The 20097-nt window shown below is 42.7% G+C and overlaps 1 protein-coding gene across 1 annotated transcript in view; it reads right to left on the reverse strand.

Annotated features, from left to right (window-relative positions):
- Positions 1-20097, reverse strand: part of plxnb2b (plexin b2b) — a 224437-nt gene that overhangs the window by 103591 nt on the left and 100749 nt on the right. The window contains exons 3-7 of the mRNA XM_080437931.1: positions 7813-8041; positions 6689-6938; positions 5337-5537; positions 3458-3904; positions 2435-2623 (exon numbers count right to left, since the gene is read on the reverse strand). Coding sequence (XP_080294057.1) covers positions 2435-2623; positions 3458-3904; positions 5337-5537; positions 6689-6938; positions 7813-8041 — 1316 coding nt within the window. The remainder of the gene's footprint in view (positions 1-2434; positions 2624-3457; positions 3905-5336; positions 5538-6688; positions 6939-7812; positions 8042-20097) is intronic.

A 20097-nucleotide genomic window follows, 5' to 3' on the forward strand; every position in this document is an offset into this window, starting at 1 on the left:
CAGAAAACTCATCCAGAACTTCAGAAGGGGATGTGTTTCATATATGTACCTATTCTATATTTGAATGAGGTGATCCTCTTCTGTAGTAGTTAAGCTTGAAGTACTTTTGGAATTGAAACACAAGCCTCCTCAAATGTCCACTGATAATGATAATGTATGTAATTCCACTGTCCTCATATCACACAAACACTAATCTCTCAAGAACAGATTCTGCTCTGCGTTTGAATCTGTCGGTAGCCGTGTTGACAACCCGTGCGCATTGGTTTCAAGTGGGCGTGCCTTCAGATCAGGAAGCAGGCCGCGCTTTACCCAATCAAATGTAGTGGGCGGGATTCACATGTCCGTCGATCCTTCCCCACTCGAAACAAACCGAAACTAATTTAACAATAGCGTCCGCGGAGCAGACAAAACCACGGAAAGATATTCACATTTTAACTTGCTCTTTCATCATAGAAACAAGTGGGCTTATAACCAAAACGATCCATGTTCTCTGGGAGAAGTGGTGTTAGTGTTCCGTGTAGAAATATTGTTAGTGGGAATGAAAACATAGTCGCACCACCGGAAGTGATGCGCTGAAGGCAGACCAAAACCCTGGTTTCCTTGCGCACGGGTGCTACGGCAACTTCCTCCCAGAGCCAACTGAGATAGTCCAAAACAGCAGAGGGCGCTGTTTTTCCTTTTCATTTGGCGCTGGGTTCCCAGATTGCACAAACACCAACAGCTGTGGTCTATGTTTATTCAAAATAATTATAATAAAATAAAATAATGGGAAAAAGAAAAAAACTTCACTTTCCTACATTCCTGAATGCTGCATGGTCAGGGACCACGTGCGGTAACTTCACGGATCCCCAGTGGTCCATGGACCAGCAGTTGAAAGCTTTTAGATGTCTATTTTTGTCAAAGCGATTTTGTGTAGAAGGGAAAAAAGGAGGGGACCTCTGGGGGACCCCAGTCAACTACAGGTATTAATAGGATTTAAGTGGTTAAACAAGGACTCCTTTATCTTCTTCAAAATATTTTTTTCCCAGGAGTTAATCAGAATAAAGTACAGTAAAGTTGAATTGAGTGCAGCAAATGCACATTGCAGTAGAGTATAAGACAGTGGTGTAAATGTACTAAGTACAATTTTGAGGTATTTTTTACTTTACTGGAGTACTTCCAATTTTCTATACCTTTACTTTTACTCCACTACATCTCAGAGGCAAATATTGTACTTTTACTCCACTACAATTATTTGAAAACTTTAGTTACTAGTTACTTTGCAGATTTAGATTATTATTACAAAACATACAGTAACCACTTCAGCCCTATATACTTTAGCTATTTGAAAATAGCCGATCTACAAGCTCACAACGCATCGCAAAGCTTACCGGACTTTTACTTGTAATGTACTTCTAAACATTGCAGTATTGATACTTTTACTTAAGTAACAAATGTGAGTACTTCTTCCACCACTGGTATAAGACGATAGCAGAGTAGAGTGGATCAGACGAGAGCAGTTCACAACAAGGGCAACCTAGAAGTGTAGCATATAGTTGAGCCGCCACACTTAAGACATCAATTAGACAATCAACAAGGATGCTAAGCGGCTGAACAAGCTGGTGAAGAAGGCTGGCTCAGTACCGGGTGAGAGGCCGGACTCACTGGAGTTGTGTTGTGGAGAGATGCTCACACAATAAGATGTGAGTCATCCTCTCCACAACATCTTGGCCAGCCGGAAAAGCAAGTCGTAAGGATCTGTTCCGTTCGTTGCCCTGCAAGAATGAACAGTTTAAGAACACTTTTGTCCCAACAGCAATTAGGCTCTTTAACTCCATGACCAGCCGCTAGGCCTATGAACTGGACTAATGGTTATTGGTTATTTGTGGGATTATTATTATTCCCAGTGACACCTTTTTAATCATTTTATGCTTACTCAATATTAATTAATATATTAATTGTATTTGTCTTCTCTCAGTTTTAACCTGTGCCCAACCTCTTTTTGTGACGTGTTTTTAACTAACCTTGCTGTATGCCTGTATGAGCTATGGGATATCTGAATTTCCCCTCAGGTATTAATAAAGTATCAATCTATCTATCTATCTAATGACATACAGCTTGTAGTTTTGCAATTTTCAAAATCTTTTATACATTTGAAAACTTGTGAAACGGGACATTCTGAATAATGATTACTTTCTACTTTTGGTACTTTAAGTACATTTTGATACCAATACTTTTGTGCTTTTACTCAAGTCAATTTTGAATTCCGGACTTTTACTTGTAGCAGAGTATTTCTACATTGCCGAATTGATACTTTTACTTAAGTAAAAAACTTTGAGTCGTTTTTCCACCACTGGGTTTGTGATTTGATGATGAAACAGTGTAGAGGAGGAGAGGAGAGGAGAGGAGAGGAGAGGAGAGGAGAGGAGAGGAGAGGAGGAGAAGGAGAGAGAACCTTGGAGACATTTCCCTGGCTGTTCCCCAGGAATGCGATGGTGTGATCATTCTCCACGGCGACGGCTACAGCTGTCAGCAGGCCCTTAATGGTCACCACCGCCTCCGCTGTCAGGGCAAAGTCTGGCTTGCTGGCCAGCGGGGACGACAAGAAGTCTGCACCGCACTTATAGGTGTTCACCATGTCCTTCTATAGAGAGCAACATGAAGACGTGAGACGTGAGAGAGAGACACAGAGACAGAGAGAGAGAGAGAGAGAGAGAGAGAGAGAGAGAGAGAGAGATGGGGTAAGCAATAACTCGGCCTGTCACAATTATTACATAATCGCCTAATCACGATTATTTGAGATAATCGCAATTATTTTGCATAATCGCCATAATCATCATAATCGTTTCCACTTTGAAAAATGTTCATACTTTTTCAAACTTTTCCCAAAAATATCAAAAATAGCTGATCTACAAGCTTACAACACGTCACGCTTACAAGCTTACAACACGTGTTGTAAGCTTGTAGATCAGCTATCGTGACGTGCTGTAAGCTTGTAGATCAGCAATTTTTGCTAATTAAAAAAACAATAAGTAAAGAAATCAATAATTTCTTTGTATACATAAAGGAGTAGTTCACCCAAAAAACCTAAGGAATCTCCATGAATTCAAGGCTTCGTGGGGTGTGTAATTGATAGAAAATAAGATTTTTTTTGGCCGAACTACTCCTTTAAGTTATTTGTCAAATCTGACCTGTGCAATGATTTATTATGAAGCCTATAAATCGTTAATAACAATTATTTGTGTGACAATTAATCGTCAACTTAAGTGTGTAATCGTGACAGCCCTAGCGATAACAAGATCTGCAGTCGTCTCAACAGAGCAAAGCAAAAACTAAGATGCAAAGATGTTTGGTGATGCGTCTTATTATTGACCAAACAGAGAGGAATTCCTCAAAAACTAAAATGCACACTCTCTCTTTTATGTCAGATTATTATTTGAAGTAAATTGAAATTGAAAAAATGGAACAGGAACCGTACATCAAGTTTGGACTCGCAGAAGTCCGTCTTGGAGGAGTATGGATTGTCCACGGCGGTTTTGCCGGAGATCTGTCCCGAGTCGCTGTAGCAGGCTCTGATGATGTCGCCCAGACGCTCGTTGATGGCGTTGAGCGGGTACATGCAGAGGGCCGAGTCGCCGCCGGTGTCCTCGTCCGAGCTCGCCACCACGAACAGCACCTTGTCAAAGTGCATGACCGTGCCGTACGCGGTCGACTCGGTCATGGTGCGCGCCAGCTCCTTGCCCGGCGAGCCCATGAACGCCGCCTGCACCTTGTTGTAGCGGTTGTTCCCGCCGCACTTCAGCAGCAGCTCCGTGTGCGAGTAGTAGTTGGGGTCGCCCTCGCAGAGCCGCGACACGAAGGTCAGGTTCTTGGTGTCCGAGCCGTCGAGCGTCCGCGAGAACAGGAAGTAGACGAAGCCGTCATCCTTGAATGAATGAATGAATGATTTTTATTTCGAACATTGTTTAAAAAAGACAAATAAAATATAAAACTGAAGAAAACAACAACAATGTCCGAAAAGGAGTAGGATGAAGTCTAAAACGTATAAACTCCTACCCCCCTTTTTCACTGTTAATTTTACTATATCTGAAAACAGTCAATCCAACGGGCCCACGACGGGCCACATTGCAACAGGGAATGCCAGGACTCAATAGGTCAACACGGCCCCTCCTCATCCAAATACCTCTTAAATATGATATTTTTATATGCTTTCTTGAAGTGATTCATATTTGGACTTCGTTATACCTCCACACTCAGTCCATTCCATAAATTCACTCCATGAACTGAAATGCACATACTTTAACTCTCTCACTGCAAGACTTATTTCTGGCCGCGTTTGCCCACTGCCAGCGATTTTAAAATTTTCTTACCTTTTTCAAGTAGTCAAAAAAAATAAAAAAAATAAATAAATCGCGACCTTGTTGACATTAATTGTCTGCCTTTGTCTGGGCCAAAAATACATAGTAAAAAAAAAAGTACACAGGAGCCGAGATACAGCCTTTTTAAGTAATAAGTTAACCAAGAAGTGAATGGAGCAGCAAATCATCGGATCACGATATCTTGGGTTCTGAAAAAAAAATCCCCCCCCCCCAAAAAAAAATAAAAAAAGCCAGCCAGGGCATTCAGACAAATACTTGTGAAAAGTCGTTCTTCTTGGCAGCCAGAGAGTTAATGTTGAACTAACACAATGTATTTTGAGATTAAGCTCTCGTCTCAGATTGTAACCCCCCCTCTCTATTTCTTGCTCTAAACATAATTAGTGCAGTCTTGTATTCGTCAATGTCCATGAACTTCATGGCGTGTGATTGTGACAAGAGTATATTTGTGCAGTGGTGGAAAGTAACTAAGTACATTTACTTAAGTACTGTACTTAAGTACAATTTTGAGGTATTTGTACTTTACTTGAGTATTTCCAATTTCCAATACTTTTACTTCTACTCCACTACATCTCAGAGGCAAATATTGTACTTTTACTCCACTACAATTATTTGAAAACTTTAGTTACTAGTTACTTTTCAGCTATAAACTATGATATAATGAAACATACATTAACCACTTTAAACCTATTTTATACCTAGGCTATTTGAAAATAGCCGATCTACAAGCTCACAACGCGTCGCGATGCGACGCGTTGTGAGCTTGTAGATCTGCTATTTTCAAATATTTAGTACTTTTACTTTTGGTACTTTAAGTACATTTTGATGCCAATACTTTTGTACTTTTACTCAAGTAATTTTTTTATTCTGGACTTTTACTTGTAACAGAGTATTTTTATATTGCAGTATTGGTACTTTTACTTAAGTAAAGAATTTGAGTACTTTTTCCACCACTGTATTTGTGTGATCCAGATTGCCTACCTTGAAGGCGTGGCGGAAGTCGTGCAGGTATTTGGGGTTGAATGGCGCCGTCTGCACCGTGGACGCCTCCACCACGCTCTCGAACACCACCCAGTCGCGGAAGTCCTGGAGGATGCGCGTGCTGATGAGCTTGGTGCTGTCCATGCTGCCGTAGCCCTTCCCCACCATGAAGACGTTGAGCAGGGGGCCGTTGTCCTTGACCTTGGAACAGTGGTGGAAAAAGTAATCAAAATGTTTTTTACTTAAGTAAAATAATCAATACTGCAATGTAGAAGTAGGCCTACTCTGTTACTAAGTAAAAGTCCGGAATTCAAAGTGTACTTGAGTGAAAGTACAAAAGTATTGGTATCAAAATGTAGTACCAAAAGTAAAAGTACTAAAATGTTAGAAAATAGCCGATCTACAAGCTCACAACGCGTCACATCGCGACGCGTTGTGAGCTTGTAGATCTGCTATTTTCAAATAGCCTAAGTATAAAATAGGGCTAAGGTGGTTAATGTATGTTTTATAATGTAATATATTTATATCCGCAATGTAACTATTAACTAAAGTTAAAGTTAAAACAATTGTAGTGGAGTAAAAAGTACAACATTTGCCTCTGAGATGTAGCGGAGTTAGAAGTAAAAAGTATTGACAATTGGAAATAACTCCGGTAAAGTAAAAGTACCTAAACATTTGTACTTAAAAGTACACTACTTGAGTAAATATACTTAGTTACTTTACACCACTGGAGATAATATACACGTCATCAGAAGCACACGGAGCACTCATGCTTATTATATTGTTAGAGTCTGCACAGGGCAATTACACCCAGTACACTACTTGAGTAAATGTACTTAAAGGTAGGGTTAGTGATATTTTTTGGTTAAAACAAGAAGTATTTTGTTAAAAGGTTAAAGCACAATATTCTGATAGTAATCATTGCTATAGAGTGTTTGTTCAGTAACAGGAGTCTCCCCGCCTCTCCAGCTCTTTAATAAACAGAAAATACATTTTCCGGTAGGTGTCAAAATCTCAGCCAATCAGGAGAAAGTACCTATTTTTAAGCTTAATTTTTATAGTGTTCCAGTTCATTTCTCATTTCTTAGTGTCATCACTTCCAATTTCACTTGTTTAATCTATATCCTGATTGAGTTCTCTATCCTAATTGGATACAATTGGGAATGAAACTGAAACTGAAACGAAAATGCATTTTCTGTTTTATAAAGAGCTGGAGAGACATGGAGACTCCTTTTACTGAACAAACACTCTATAGCAATGAGTACTATCAGAATATAGAGCTATTTAACACTTATTTTAACCAAAGAAAATCACTTACCCTACCTTTAAGTTACTTTAACACCACTACTGACCTGGAACGTGGACATGACTCCCACCACATTCACGCTGTCCTCGATGCTGGCCACGTACGTTTTCTCGCCCTTGCTGTCCATGTAGTAGAGCTGCCGTTCCACGTCGGTCAGGTTGAGCAGCGAGCAGATGCCGCGGTATAGGCTCCCGCAGACCACCAGAGAGCCGTTGGTCGGGTGAACCAGCAGGAGCTTGTTGTGGTTCTCCATGAGCCGCGTGTCGGCGCAGGCCTGGACGGGCGGCGTGCAGGTCCTAGGGAGCAGTGTTGATTTTGACAGCAAATTTTGATTTAGTTTTTGTCATAGTCTTTTGAATAAAATTCCATTTCGTTTTAATCATATAGAGAGTATGCACACGCGTCACTTCACTTTGTCCACCGACACACACCCCCCTCATCTAGACTGAGTGGCAAAACATTGAGCAGCATGGAGCATTGGAGTTTGGAAGTGCTCGTTGGAAATCACTCAACAATCCTGCGTACCACCTGTTTCTAAATTGCACATAATGCAGGAGGCAGCAGGACGTTGCGTTTTTTCAAAACGAGCGCTTCCAAACTCTGACACTTAGAAAAATAATCACCTGCACAGAATTTACTGACAGAAAGTATCCCATAACATGTCTACGGTGGATTTTTAAGAAACACAAACTTTGAAAAAAGAAAGAGGATAATTCAAGCTTTCCCTACAGCTGCTATCTTGGTGAGTTTTAACGTCGTTTAATACAATCAGATAGGACTTTTCTGTTTTCTGTTTGGATGTCTGGGCTGTCAAGGCCAGAAAGTATTTTTTTGCCACTCAGTAAGCGTTCCCGCATAACTTCCGGGTACGAGGATGTCACGCGCATAGCCTCTATTTTAGTCATTTTTAGCTTGTAGATCTTCTATCTTCAGAGCGCAACACCCGAGCGCAACCAAACATAAAATGACTTGTCTTTTAGTTCTACTGGATCTCTTCTCCACTCGTCCTTCCCTAACATTTTAGTCTAGTTTTTATTTGTTGACGAAATTGTCAATATATGTCTTAGATTTAGTCATCACAGCTTAGTTTTTATTTAATTTTCGTCAGTGAAAAACGGTTGTCGACGAACATTTTTCGTCATAGTTTTAATCGACGAAATCAACACTGACCTGGAGTCCATCCTGGGCCCCGTCTCGGCCCGCGCCTCCCGGCGGAGCGAGGGCCCCAGCTGGTGGACGGCGTTGACCGCGCCCAGGTAGATGCGGCCGGTCTCAGGGTCCTGGACCACGTTGTTGATGGGCGTGTCGGAGGTGAACTCCTCCTGGGCTCGCGACGACGAGGCCGACAGACAGAGGAGAAGGAGGAGGAGATGCAGGATGGAGACCCAGCTGGCCATCTCTATACGGAGGAGAGAGAAGGAAGGGAGAGAGGGACTAATAATGAATTCATAATAATGTATTGCATTTTTATAGCGCTTTTCCGAGTGCTCAAAGCACTTTACAATGGTTCATTCATTCATACATTGGGAAGTGAAGCGGCGAACAGTCAACGCCAGCGTCCTCACTTTTCCCACATTCACGCACCAACGGTGGCAAGCTAACGCCGACCGACGCATTGGAGGCAACGTAGGGTTCAGTGTCTTGCCCCAAGGACACTTCCACACTAACTCTGAGGGAGCCCGGGATCGAACTGGGAACCTCTCGGTTCCCCTCCGGCCGCTCTACCGGCCACTCTACCCCTGAGCCACTGCTGCCCCCAGTATTATATTTAAGTCAAGATTAAATTAAAAAAAGACTTTTTTAACCCATTAAGACCGGGAACGCATCTGTGTCATTTTTTGATTTGAGCTAAAAAAGCATTATTTTACACTTTGGCTATTCAAAAATAGCAGATCTACAAGCTCATAGCGCGTGCTACGAGCTTGTAGATCTGCTATTTTTTTTTTTTCGTGAAAATGTGTGCAAATCTTTGAATATTTATTATTTTAAAGCAAACATTTTCTTCTCAAATCTTTGCTTCTGGGGGTCCCTGGAACAAACTATTTTGAGATGGGGGTCGACGGCCAAATACGTATCATTTTGGGGGTCCTTGACATGAAAAAGTTTGAGCACCACTGATATAGAAACATACGTTTTTCAGAATACTGTTGGGATTTAGAAGACATTTGTAGAATCGGCCTCAGGCCTTAATGGGTTAATCCTTCAGATACTGTGCACCTAATTTAATGACATACAGTATGCAAAAATAATCAATTTCTTTGTATAATATCAAAACCTAATCACGTTTTCTTCCGGTAAAAGCTTGAATCAAACCAATTCCAACCAATTATGATCATGACATCCACCCATCCATCAATCTTCAACTGTAATTCTCCTCAGTAGTTTTTTTTTTCTTCCAACGGTCAATCAAATTGTTAATTATGTCCTGCCTTAGCCATCCTGTTTCACAAGACACGCCGTTTCAACTGGACTTTAATCACTTGAACCCTAATTGTATAGAGTAGAAGGTACTTCATTAAATCGGCTATTTACAGCAAATCTTCGCCCCCCAGAGTAAAGGGACACCAAAGCTAGTCCTCCTGTGCTATCAGGACACAGACACACACGTTTGTATTACTATACTTGAATGAATGAATGGTTTCTTTTTGGTCTTTATTTACAACAAATCAAAACACCATTGTGTGGACTGAACAAAAATCATCATAAAAAATGTACATATCCAACCAACTCACACACAAAATCCAAATTCAATGATCAAAAAAGGTATAGGCTGAAGCACAATGCTTATTATTTGCCTATCTTCTACAAAACCTTAAATCCCTGCGAGGACATTTTTTGCCTTTTTTACCGTAAGCCCAAAGCCCAAAAATAGCAGATCCGTGACACGTTGTGAGCTTGTAGATCTGCATTTTTTTCTCCGGTGCACGACACCAGCGCGAAACTAAGCATAATCCAGCATAATTATAACTCTAACCCCTAAACCTAACCTCTAAATGTCTAATCCTGACCTGAATCTTATCCTAATTGTAAGCTTAACGGATAAAATCCCTTTTGAACCATAAAACTATATTTTTTCTTGTGAGGAGGACCAGGAATATGGAATTTCTCAAATTCTACTATATACTTGTGGGGGGACATTTGGTTCTCGCAAGTATAGTAATAGTAATACAAACACACACACACAGAATGTGATGGTCATCTGTAGGTCAGCCATCAGTCAAGCACTAATGGGGCAATCACAGGGCCGAGAGAGAGCGAGAGAGAGCGAGAGAGAGCCAGAGAGAGAGAGAGAGGGAGAGCACTGTATGGTGAAGGGCATCAAGATTTCAGAGGCTCTCAGACTACTGGGATAAAAACTAATGAGAGATTCCCTACAGTGCACAAATCACCACCGCAACTACTGTTATCAAATGATTTCACTGCCTGCTCCAACATTTAACCCCTTCAATCCGGAAAAACGCATCTCTCTCACTTTAGATTTCTTCAGGCCATTAAAGAAATAGCAGATCTACAAGCTCATAGCGCTATATATATATTTTTTTAAAGCGAACATTTGGAACTCAAATCTTTGCCTCGGGGGGGGGGGGGGGGGGGTCCTGGAACAACATATTTTACAAATGTGCGTTTTAAAAACATTATATATTTAAAGATTTGCACACATTTTCACGATTTAAAAAAAAAAAACAGATCTACAAGCTCACAGTGCGGCACTCGGGCCAAAATGACAGAGATGCGTTCCCGGACTGAATGGGTTAACAAGGGGCCGTGTTATTTGAACTTTAATTGACTTGATATCATGAAACAGTGGTCGTGGGAAGAGAGAGAGAGAGAGAGTGAAGAGACAACCCTTCATTCATTGGGTTGGAGGGCAAGGGGGGGGGGGGATTATTATGGCCCCAAAAGATTATCTCAAATAATTGATCAAAACATGACATCCGTCTGAAGAGCTTGATGTAGCTGCAGCTCTCTCTGTCTCTGTCTCTCTCTCCCCGCTCTCTCTCTCAATCTTTCTCTCTTTCTCACAATTTCTCTCTCTCTCTCTGCATGAGCACAATACACTTCGTTAACCCATTGAGACCTGAGGGCCGATTCTACAAATGCCTTCTAAATCAGTTGTTGTTGTTTTTGTGCCAAGGACTCCCAAAATGATATGTATTTGGCCGCAGACTTCCCCACCTGAAAATGTTTTGTGCCAGGGACCCCCAGAAGAGAAGATTTGTGTTAAAAAATTCTAAATTATTTGACATTTTTTAAAAACACTTTCAAGGTGCCACGCTGTGAGCTTGTATATCTACTATTTTTTGAGAACCGCTGTTCTAAACCAATGTTCTAAATCCTAAAAGAGTTTTCTGAAAAACGTATGATGCTTTACAGCAGGGGTCTTCAACAGGGGGTCCGGGACCCCTAGGGGGTCCTCAGAGTTACTACAGGGGGTACGCCAAATCTTTGTGTGATATGATTTTTTGTTTTACCTTAACCACCTGGCATCCATTTTTCTGAGGAGAACTTTAGCCAAAAATAGCAGATCTACAAGCTCACAACGCCTCGCGCTGCGAGGCGTTGTGAGCTTGTAGATCTGCTATTTTTGGCAAAGAGGCGTAAGAGGTAAAAAAAATGAGCAGACCACGTAAACAAAAATGTTTGAATCTGAAACACAATTTGATACGATATAGAGGGGGTCCCTGCTTCATCCCTCTCTCAGCTAGGGGGTCCTTGGCTTGAAAACGTCGAAGACCCCTGCTTTACAGTACATATAGCTAAAATCGAAAATGACAGATTTTTTGGGGGGGCTTTTTATGCCTTTATTCTATAGGACAGTAGGCTGACAGGAAATGGGGAGAGAGAGACATGGGGAGCGACATGCAGCAAAGGCCGTCGGGAACGGTACTCGAACCTGCGAGTACTCAGGCTACACTGAGCCTATAGGTGCCTGGCTGGACCGCTCGCTATGCCTGCTTTCCCGGTTTTAATGGGTTAATCTTGCTCTCTCTCCCTCTTTCTCACACTCTCCCTCTCTGCATGAGCGCAATACACTTAGTTAAGGATATTTGTTGACTTTGTTTACGGGGGGGGGGGGGGGGGGAGGAAACATCATCACACAGCGTCCACCCCCCCCCCCACTCCCTCTGAGCAACAGGTGGAGGAACATGTATTGGCTGAACGGCGGGTGGTCTCTCCCTCACCTCTGATTGCTCAGGCTGTGGTTAATGTGGAACCGCGGGTGGCCTTCGGGGGTGTTATATGTGTGCGTGCACGTGTTATATGTGTGTGTGCTAGCGGCGTGTTACACACACATTCAGGCTCACACACGCTGCGATGGTAGGCGAGATATATCCTCTCGCTCGCTTTCACCCTAAGCCCGGTCACGCCCACAGGCAGCCCATACTTGTCAAAATTGAAAAAACCCTGATGTGTGTTTTATTATGTTAAACCATGCCTTCCCCCTCTCTCGCCGCACTAAGTGGGAGAAGGACCACTGATTAGACATTCACCCGCAGGGCTCACTTAATTTCACCCAGCAACTCCCATTTTGTTTGCTGTCGGGTGGAAACCTTGTACTGTATGTATGTCTCAAAAACCGTTCCCTTTTTTATTAATGATTTAAAAAATATTATAGTGAAAATAGCATTGTGAGCTTGTAGATCGGCTATTTTCACAAATTATGCGCAACACTTTTGTATGATGAAGTAGCTAGGGCATTCATTTACGAACTAACTCCAAATAATGAACATAGGAGCTTTCTGCCCGACAGCAACGGTTTGCATTAAGGTGGCCACGTGTTGTCGTCCGCCTTTTGCCTCGATTATTATTCCCTGATTTTATTTGGCTTTTCATTCCCCCCCAAACCCCCCGCCCCTCCCGAACCCATTTCACTAGGTAAATGTATCTGGCCCTTTTTTAATTTGTGCCCTTAAATAATTCCATTAAAACTGAAACGGTGCAATAAACTCCCTTGGTTATTCGAGGCCGCGGCGAGTGTGTGTGGGTGTGGGTGTGGGTGTGGGTGTGGGGGTGTGGGTGTGGGTGTGTGTGTGTGTGTGTGTGTGTGTGTGTGTGTGTGTGTGTGTGTGTGTGTGTGTGTGTGTGTGTGTGTGTGTGTGTGTGTGTGCGCGCGCGCGCGCGCGTACGGTAGGTTTTTATACCGTTTCAATTAAGAGGCGACTAACAGGCAGCTACTATCGAGCTACAGCAGCGAGGTTTGACTAATAGTTGACCTCTGAATGACCGCCGCTGTGCATTCGTTCTCGGGCTGTTGTGGTGGGTTTCCGTGTGCGTGTGTGTGTGTGTGTGTGTGTGGGTGCAGTGGTGGAAAAAGCTACTCACATTTTCTACTTAAGTAAAAGTGTTCAAAATGTTACTTGAGTAAAAGTACAAAAGTATTGGCATCAAAATATACCAGTACCAAAAGTAAAAGTACTGAAATGTTTGAAAATAGCAGCTCTACAAGCTGTGTCGCGGTGCAACGGGTTGTGTGTGTGTGTGTGTGTGTGTGTGTGTGTGTGTGTGTGTGTGTGTGTGTGTGTGTGTGTGTGTGTGTGTGGGTGCGCGCGCGTGCGCGTGTGTGTGTGTGTGCGTGTGTGTGTGTGTTTCCAAGAGGCGAATCCTCTCACACACAAACATAAAAAGCGAACGAGCTAGCTTGTATGCCTGGCGATGGTTCCGTAGGCATGACTCAGGGCTGCTCACAAAAGCCAATGAGCCGCTAAATGATAATGGCAGTTGATGGGCTCTGGAACACGGATAAGAATAATTAGGTGTAGAACTGCATTGTGTGATGTTCTCCCACAGAATGGACACAAATAAGCAACACGCGGCTGGCCGGGTGGTGGAAACCTTGTATGTCTATAAAACTAAATAAAAGTATCATTACTGCAATGTAGAAATACTCTGTTACGAAAGGGCCTTTCTGTGTGGAGTTTGCATGTTCTCCCCGTGTCCCCTAGGGTAGGTACCCTCACAAAGAAACATGCAGTAATCCTGGTCTCTATACTGCCTCCCCCTGGTCAGTCGGGGCGCCTGATGGAGGGGAACGGAACTGGTTGGAATAGCGTGTTCCTTCCACGCGCTACGTCTAACCCGGGAAACTCAGGTGATACAAAGCGGCTTGCTAGCTCTCATGCATTGAAGGAGGCATGAGCTCGACTCTAGGCTCTCCCTAGGCTGGCAGAGGGAGAGTAGCGCCCAGGATTACATAGGCAATTGGCACTGGGTGAAAAAAAATGGGTTACAAAATCGTGGGATAAAAAAAATGAAAAAATAAAAATAAACACTCTGTTAGAAGTAAATTCCAGAATTCAAAATTTACTTGAGTAAGAGTACAAAAGTATTGGCATCAATATACTTAAAGTACCAAAAGTAAAAGTACCCATTACGCAGAATGTCCCATTTCACAGGTTTCAAATGTATACAATGTATACAAATCTTTTGAAAATTGCAGATCTACAAGCTCACAACGCGTCGCATCGCAACGCGTTGTGATCTGCTATTTTCAAATAGCCAAAGTTTAAATAGGGCTAAAGTGGTAAATGTATGTTTTGTAATAATAATCAAAATCTACCAAGTAACTAAAGTTTTCTAATCATTGTAGTGGAGTAAAAAGTGCAATAATATTGTACTTTATTTTACTCTGTATTTTTACTCCACTATATCTCGTAGTCAAATATTATTTGACTACGAGATATAGTGGAGTAAAAATTAAAATATTAAAAAATGGAAATACTCCAGTAAAGTAAAAGTACCTCAAACCTGTACTTAAGTAAATGTACAGTACTTAGTTACTTTTCAACACTGATAGAAAGAGGGAAACATGTGTTCCAATGGATGCGGTGCATTATTTAGTCACACGTTGTTGGTTCATACTTGTCATTGGTTAAATATTTATGAAACCATCACACCCACTTTATCAATTCAAGGGCTAGGGTGAGGGTTCATGTGGTTTTGACTGGGTGTAATTGCCCTGTGCAGACTCTTAACAATATAATAAGCATGAGTGCTCCTCTGTGTGCCTCTGATGACGTGTATATTATCTCTCGGGGGTTATAATAGGTTATATCCATATCCACGTCATCTTTTGCTTGCTCACAGCACAGGCAGTGCCACTATAACGCTCCACATCCACAAAGGGTGGATTATGTTAGGCTTAAATGTCTTTCTGTGACAGCTGGAATGAGCTGGTTCGGTTCCACGGCACGGACTCTTTCCAACCGAACACAAACGTGACAAAGCAACTCTTTTCCTGGTGTGACAAGTACAACGCGAGTACGTACCGTACACCACTGTCTTTGTGGGGTTGTGTTCATTTGGGTTTACTGAAAGAAAATCCAGCTTTACTTCCATGACTTCAAGAAAAAGCACTCAAATGTTTTACTTAAGTAAAAGTATGAATACTGCAGTGTAGAAGTACTCTGTTACAAGTAAAGGTCCGGAATTCAAAATTGACTTGAGTCAAAGTACAAAAGTATTGGTATCAAAAAGTACCAAAAGTAAAAGTACTAAAATGTTTGAAAATATCTACAAGCTCACAACGCGCCGCGATGTGAGGCGTTGTGAGCTTGTAGATCGGCAAATAGCCTGTTTGTTTTATAACGTAATAATTTATATCTGCAAAGTAACTAGTAACTAAAGTTTTCAAATAATTGTAGTGGAGTAAAAGCACAATATTTTCCTCAGAGATGAAGTGGAGTAAAAGTAAAAGTATTGAAAATTGGAAATACTCCAGTAAAGTAAAAGTAGGCCTACCTCAAAATTGTCCTTAAGTACTTGAGTAAATGTACTTGTAATGTTACTTAACACCACTGCTTTACTGCCATGACTTCAAAGAAAGCCCTCGGCTATTCGTGCAAGTGCTACACACAGTCATACACATCCTGCCCACACACAGTCACAGTGTCACACACACCCTGCCCACACACACATACACACACACACACACACACACTCCACAACCCGAATCCTGACGGGTTTCAAAGGGAACTTGTTCCATGTCTGCTCAGAGGAGCTTCAAAGAGACGTGAAGAGGGGCAGGCATCTGGGTTTGACGGCAACGCGGACAGACAGGTGGAACCGAGGGACGTCCATCTCCCTCGCCAGACTGTCCCTCTCCACCAGACAGGTGGAACGATGGGACGTCCATCGCTTTCTCCAGAGACAGACTGTCCCTCTCCACCACTCCACACGCTGCTGTGGTGGAAAGTAACTAAGTACATGTACTCAAGTAAGGCAAATATTGTGCTTTTACTCCACTACAATAATTTGAAAACTTTAGTTACAGGTTACTTTGTAGATTTTTGATTATTATTACAATTAACAACTTCAGCCCTATATATACTTCGGCTATTTGAAAATAGCCGACCTATACACGGTCACAACGCGTCGTTGTGAGCTTGTAGATCTGCTATTTTCAATCAATTTTAATATCAATTTTGAAAACTGAAATGGAACATTCTGCATAAGAGTCCTTTTACTTTTGGTACTTTAAGTACATTTTTATGCCAATACTTTTGTACTTTTACTCAAGCATAAATTGTGAATACAGGACTTCCACTTAATAATAATAATAATATGTCTAAATGGTGGTATTGATACGTTTACTAAAGTGAAAAGAATGTGAGTAACACGCCTCCACACGCTGCTGTGTGGTGTGGGGGGGGGGATGGGGAAGCACTGTAGGCGACGACACGTGGCCAACAATTCTGAATAAATAAGAAGAAGCTGCTAAATTTAAGCTGTGTGTCGGTCGGCACGATGTCAGCTTGCAGCTAATGAAGCCTCCGAAGAGGCTTTGAGATAAATAATAATGAAACACGGCATGCAGGCACCATGAGGGGAAAGTACGGCACATCTGGAAAACACCCACCAACTTCCTGAGAACCGCGCCGTCGTTGTTAAATTAAAACGGACTTTCCGTGATAAGAGAGGTTGAGCTTATACCTCAGGTGGAAATATTTAAGCTAATTCCTCTCTCTCGCTTTTTTTTCCTTCTCTTAACCCATTATGACCGGGAACGCATCTCTGTGTCATTTTAAGATTCCTTTGGCTATTCAAAAATAGTGAAAATCTTTCAATATATATATAATTTTTGAAGTGAACATTGGTAACTCAAATCTTATTGCTTCTAGGGATTCTACAAACGTCTTCTAAATCCTAACGGTTTACTTATGTTGCTATATATCAGTGGTTCTTAAACTTTTTCATGTCAAGGACCTCCCAAAATGATATATATTTGGCCACGGACCCCCATCTGAAAATATTTGGTTCCAGGGACCCCCAGAAGCAAGGTTTTGAGTTAAAAATGTATTCAAAGATTTGCACACATTTTCAAGATTTTCTTCAAAAAATAGCAGATATACAAGCACTTGGTGCCGCGCTATGAGCTTGTAGATCTGCTAAAATCTTAATATGACAGATTGTTTCCCGGTCTTAATGGGCTAAAGGTAAACCCGTTGGTTTCCCATGCTGTTATTTTTCAATGCACAGCTTTATCTGATGTGTACCTGGGAAATAAAGGAAATGGATGAACTGGGACATTTCTTTTAGTATAAGCTACAAGTACGGGCCTGAAAAGCGGGGCAACGCAGAGTATGCGTGCGTGCGTGAGAGTGTGTATGTGCGTGACACACACACACGCGCGCACACACACACACACACACACGCACACACACGCACACACAAGCGCACACACACGCGCACACACACTTCTAGCTTAGCTGACAGCTACAGAATCATCATCCTCCTCACCCTCCACCCCCAACCAGGACAAGTCTGGACAGGAACAGCAGCTCTCAGCAAGAGGAAAACGAAAGATAATTGAAAAATGGCAGGTGTGCGGCCTGGACACACACAGATTTGTACACTTAAGAGATGCGCGTGCACGTCTGGTGTGTGTGTGTGTGTGTGTGTGTGTGTGTGTGTGTGTGTGTGTGTGTGTGTGTGTGTGTGTGTGTGTGTGTGTGTGTGTGTGTGTACGTGCGTGTGTGTCGCACGCAGCTTGAAGTGCTGACGAGGTAATCCCACCGCCACCTCCCCACCCACACACACACAGTGACAGTTGTGTGGTGTCGTTCTATTGACACGGGGGGGGGGGGGGCACTGCTACACCCAGCATGGTGGTCTCTCTCTCCACCAAGCTGTCCTATCACAGGAAGAGTATGAGTGTGTGTGTCTGCGTGTGACGGAGACGGATAGCTCGAGAGGTGGAGAGCGGGAGAGAGAGAGAGTGTGTGAGAGAGAGAGAGAGAGAGGATAGATGGAGGAGGGGAGGGGGGAGGGGGGGCTTGAATATGAGATGCGGGAGATGAGATCACACACGCAAAAAAAAACAACACAAAAAAAAAAAACACCGTCCCCTATGGCTGCTGATGCGGCAGGTTTAGGAGCCCGACGCGTGAGTGCACCTCTCACTCATTAACCCATTAAGACCGGGAACGCATCTGTGTGTCATTTTAAGATTTGCCAAGCTATGAGCATGTACATTTTTGGGGGAAAAAATCGTGAAAATCTGTGCAAATCTTTGAATATATATATATATATACATTTTTAACTCAAATCTTTGCTTCTTGGGGGTCCCTAGAACTGGGAGATGGGGGTCCGCGGACAAATACATATCATTTTGGCGGTCCTTGACATGGAAAAGGTTTGAAAACCACTGATATTATAGCAACACGTTTTTTTTTTTTTTTAATAGGATTTAGAAGACATTTGTAGAATCCCCAGAAGCAAAGATTTGAGTTAAAGATATTCGCTTTTTAAATATATATATTCAAAGATTTGCACACATTTGAATGATTTTTCAAAAAAAAAATTGATCTACAAGCTTGGCGCTACGAGCTTGTAGATCTGCAATTTTTGAATAGCCCAAAGAAATCTAAAAAATGACACACAGATGCGTTCCCGGTCTCAAAGGGTTAAAAACAAACCGATAGAATAAATAAAGAACAGACACCCTGCCCGCAAAAACATAATAGAATATCAGCCCCCCATACAGCGGACCATTCATATTCAGCACTTTTAGAGAAAACGTAGGGGGACCGCTTTCTGACAGATGCCAGCGTGTGACAGCGATGGGGATGAGAGGGTTCGTGGGAGGGAGGAGGGGAGGGAGGGGGGACGGGGGGGACGACAGGGTGGGTGGTGTCTTCATATCGGCGCTGCGTTCGTTCAGTGTTACACGCTGATAAAAGTGAGCGGCCATTAACCCATTGATACCTGGAACGCATCTGTGTCACTTAGATTTCTTTAGGCTATTCAAAAATAGCAGATATACAAGCTCATAGCGCGGCACCGAGTGCCGCGCTATGAACTTGTAGATCTGCTATTTTTGAAAAATCGAGAAAAAAAAAAATTTGGTTTTTTTTTTTAATTTTTTTTAGGATTTAGAAGACATTTCTAGAATCTTCTCAGGTCTTAATGGGTTAAATTAGTGTGCGTGTCCCCCTGGAGGCTCAGGGGGGGGTGGGGGGTGGGGGGGTGCCGGAGAGAGAGCGGGGGCGGACGGGATGAGAGTTGAGCGAGAGGTTAATGCTCAATTGCCGACGTGCAATCTGCGACAAGGAAACATGACAAACTGGGTTATGGGGGCGGCGCGCGTGTGAGGGGGCGGCGGGCGCACCAGTGTTGCCAGATTTTTGCGAGAGAAATATAAGGTCTATATGAAAACAAGCCCAAAAGAAGCGACCAGGCTATGCGGCTATTTGAAAATAAGCTGATCTACAAGCACCCAACGCGTTGCGATGGGACACGTTGTGAGCTTGTAGATCTGCTATTTTCCCCCAAAAAGAGAAAACATTTATTCTTGAAATGTCTTTTTTGGTAATTTGGGAATGTTTGTTTTTACATGGGGGGGGGGGGCTGGCACAAAATATTTCCTTTATTGATAGGATAGTACGTCTGACAGAACATGGGGAGAGAGATGGGGTGTGACATGCAGCAAAGGCCGTCGGGATCGGGACTCGAACCCGCAACGCGCTGTCAGGCTACTTTGGAACCTAGGTGCCTGGACCGCTACGCCATGCGGTCCAGGCCGGAAAAATACATATTAATCTGGGGGTCCTTGCTAGCTCTGGTCCATAGCCTTAGAAGGAGAACTCGGTCTAAGGCTATGGACCAGAGCTAGGTCCTTGCCATGAAAATGTTTAAGAACCACTGGTTTAAACAACATCAGGAAACAAGTCCAGAAAAAACACCAATATTTACAAGCAACTTCACAGAAAAACAAGCACAAAGTCGCTTATAATAAGCAGACCTGGCAACACTGGGGGGGGGGCGGCACGCATGAGGGGGTAAAATACACAGCCGCCCCAAAATGATGATGGTCGGTTCAATTCTTGTTCTATGCGTTCGGCCTTGCCACGCATCATCAGCGAAACGACTGGTAGCATAAACAGAGTCATTTGTTAAGGTGAGGAAGTACGAAGTGATTTTTTTCACCCAAACTCTTTCACAAAAACTTTTTTTGTC

This window comes from Gymnoscopelus braueri, assembly GCF_963280865.1.
Source record: "Gymnoscopelus braueri genome assembly, chromosome: 9".
Taxonomy (NCBI): domain Eukaryota; kingdom Metazoa; phylum Chordata; class Actinopteri; order Myctophiformes; family Myctophidae; genus Gymnoscopelus; species Gymnoscopelus braueri.